Source organism: Eimeria maxima, genomic scaffold (assembly GCF_000499605.1).
Source record: "Eimeria maxima Weybridge genomic scaffold, Emw_scaff1617, whole genome shotgun sequence".
Taxonomy (NCBI): domain Eukaryota; phylum Apicomplexa; class Conoidasida; order Eucoccidiorida; family Eimeriidae; genus Eimeria; species Eimeria maxima.
The window spans coordinates 5,582-7,053 of NW_013564545.1; the positions used below are offsets into that span (position 1 = coordinate 5,582).

Consider the following 1,472-nt stretch of genomic DNA (forward strand, 5'->3'; position numbering starts at 1 on the left):
TTATTGACCTGGTGCTGCTGCTGCTTGTGGTGGTGGTGCTGCTGCTGGTGCTGGTGCTGCTGCTGCTGGCTGTGCTGGTGCTGCTGCTGCTGCTGGCTGTGCTGGTGCTGGTGCTGCTGCTGATTCTGCTGGTGCTGCTGTTGGTGCTGCTACTGTTGTTTCTGCTGGTGCTGCTGCTGCTGCTGCTGGTTTCTCTTCTTCCTTAGTAGGTTTTGCTGCTGCTGCTGCAGATTCTTCTTCTTCTCCTGCTGCTGCTGGTGCTGCTGCTGGTGCTGCTGCTGGTGCTGCTGCTGGTTTCTCAATTTGCTGCAGCATCTTCTCAATATCTTCTAGACTAGGTCCTGCTGCTGTTGATGTTGCTGCTGCTGTTGCTGCTGCTGCTCCCCCTCCTGCTGCTGCTGCTGCTGCTGCTGGTGTACCATATGCCTCCTCAAGACGTCTATAACACAACATTCATAAACCCTAATAAATAATTCTTCTTTTATCTACGAGGGTTTAGGGTTTTCCTAGGGTTTAGGGTTTAGGGTTTATGGATATGTTAGGGTTTACAGTATACGGATTTTTTGAGGGTTTAGTGCGTTTTTAGGGTTTAGGGTATTTTTTAGGGTTTAGGGTTTGAATTAGGGTTTAGGGTTTAGGGTTTACGTACAGGCAAGCAGCAATAATAGGTCCTCTACATAGAGTAGCATATATAAATTGTGCTGCATGCATTGGTGTATTTGTATCTTCCTCTATTTTTATATTTGTTCCTCCTTTTATCTTTTCTCCTTCCTCTGCCTCCTTCATCTTTACTGAATATAATTATATATACACACACAAAACCCTAAACCCTAAACCCTAAACCCTAAACCCTCAAATTGCCCTAAACCCTAAACCCTCAGAAAACAAAAACACTTTCTACAGCATTCAATCCAACACTTGAACAAACCCTATATCTCTCTATAGATACCTATCTAGATACGTAGCTAGCTGTCTAGCTAGCTGTCTAGCTAGCTAGCTAGCTAGCTACATATATATCTACATACCTAGCTAGCTGTCCACCTACCCATCTACCCACCTACCCAGCTAGCTAGCTAGCTACCTAGCTAGCTAGCTAGCTAGCCAGCTAGCTAGGTAATTAATAATAATAAATTACCTGGATAATGTTTGAATTGTTGTAGTTCTTGTCCTTGATGTATTAATGCATAATTATATTGATTAATAAGTTTATTATCTAAACAAAGAGAAGAAAATAATATATTTGTATAAAATAAATAATGACAAACATTTAGTGCTTCTTTTATTGGTACATTAAATATAATTAATGATGATACTCCTCCTTTTATTTCCTGTATATATACACAATACGTAAATACGTACATATATATTTATATTTATATTTATATTTATATTTATATTTATATTTATATTTATATATTTATATTTATATTTATATTTATATTTATATTTATATTTATATTTATATTTATATT

General features: G+C 38.1%; 1 protein-coding gene across 1 annotated transcript; it reads right to left on the reverse strand.

Moving 5' to 3' along the window:
• EMWEY_00054200 (hypothetical protein, conserved) lies at window positions 1-1,049 on the reverse strand (the record flags this gene model as incomplete). Its single annotated transcript, XM_013480101.1, has 3 exons — window positions 1-439; window positions 650-791; window positions 1,046-1,049. The coding sequence occupies 3 exons, from the start codon at window positions 1,047-1,049 to the stop codon at window positions 1-3; spliced, it is 585 nt and encodes a 194-aa protein (XP_013335555.1).
• Window positions 1,050-1,472: the final 423 nt, after the last annotated feature.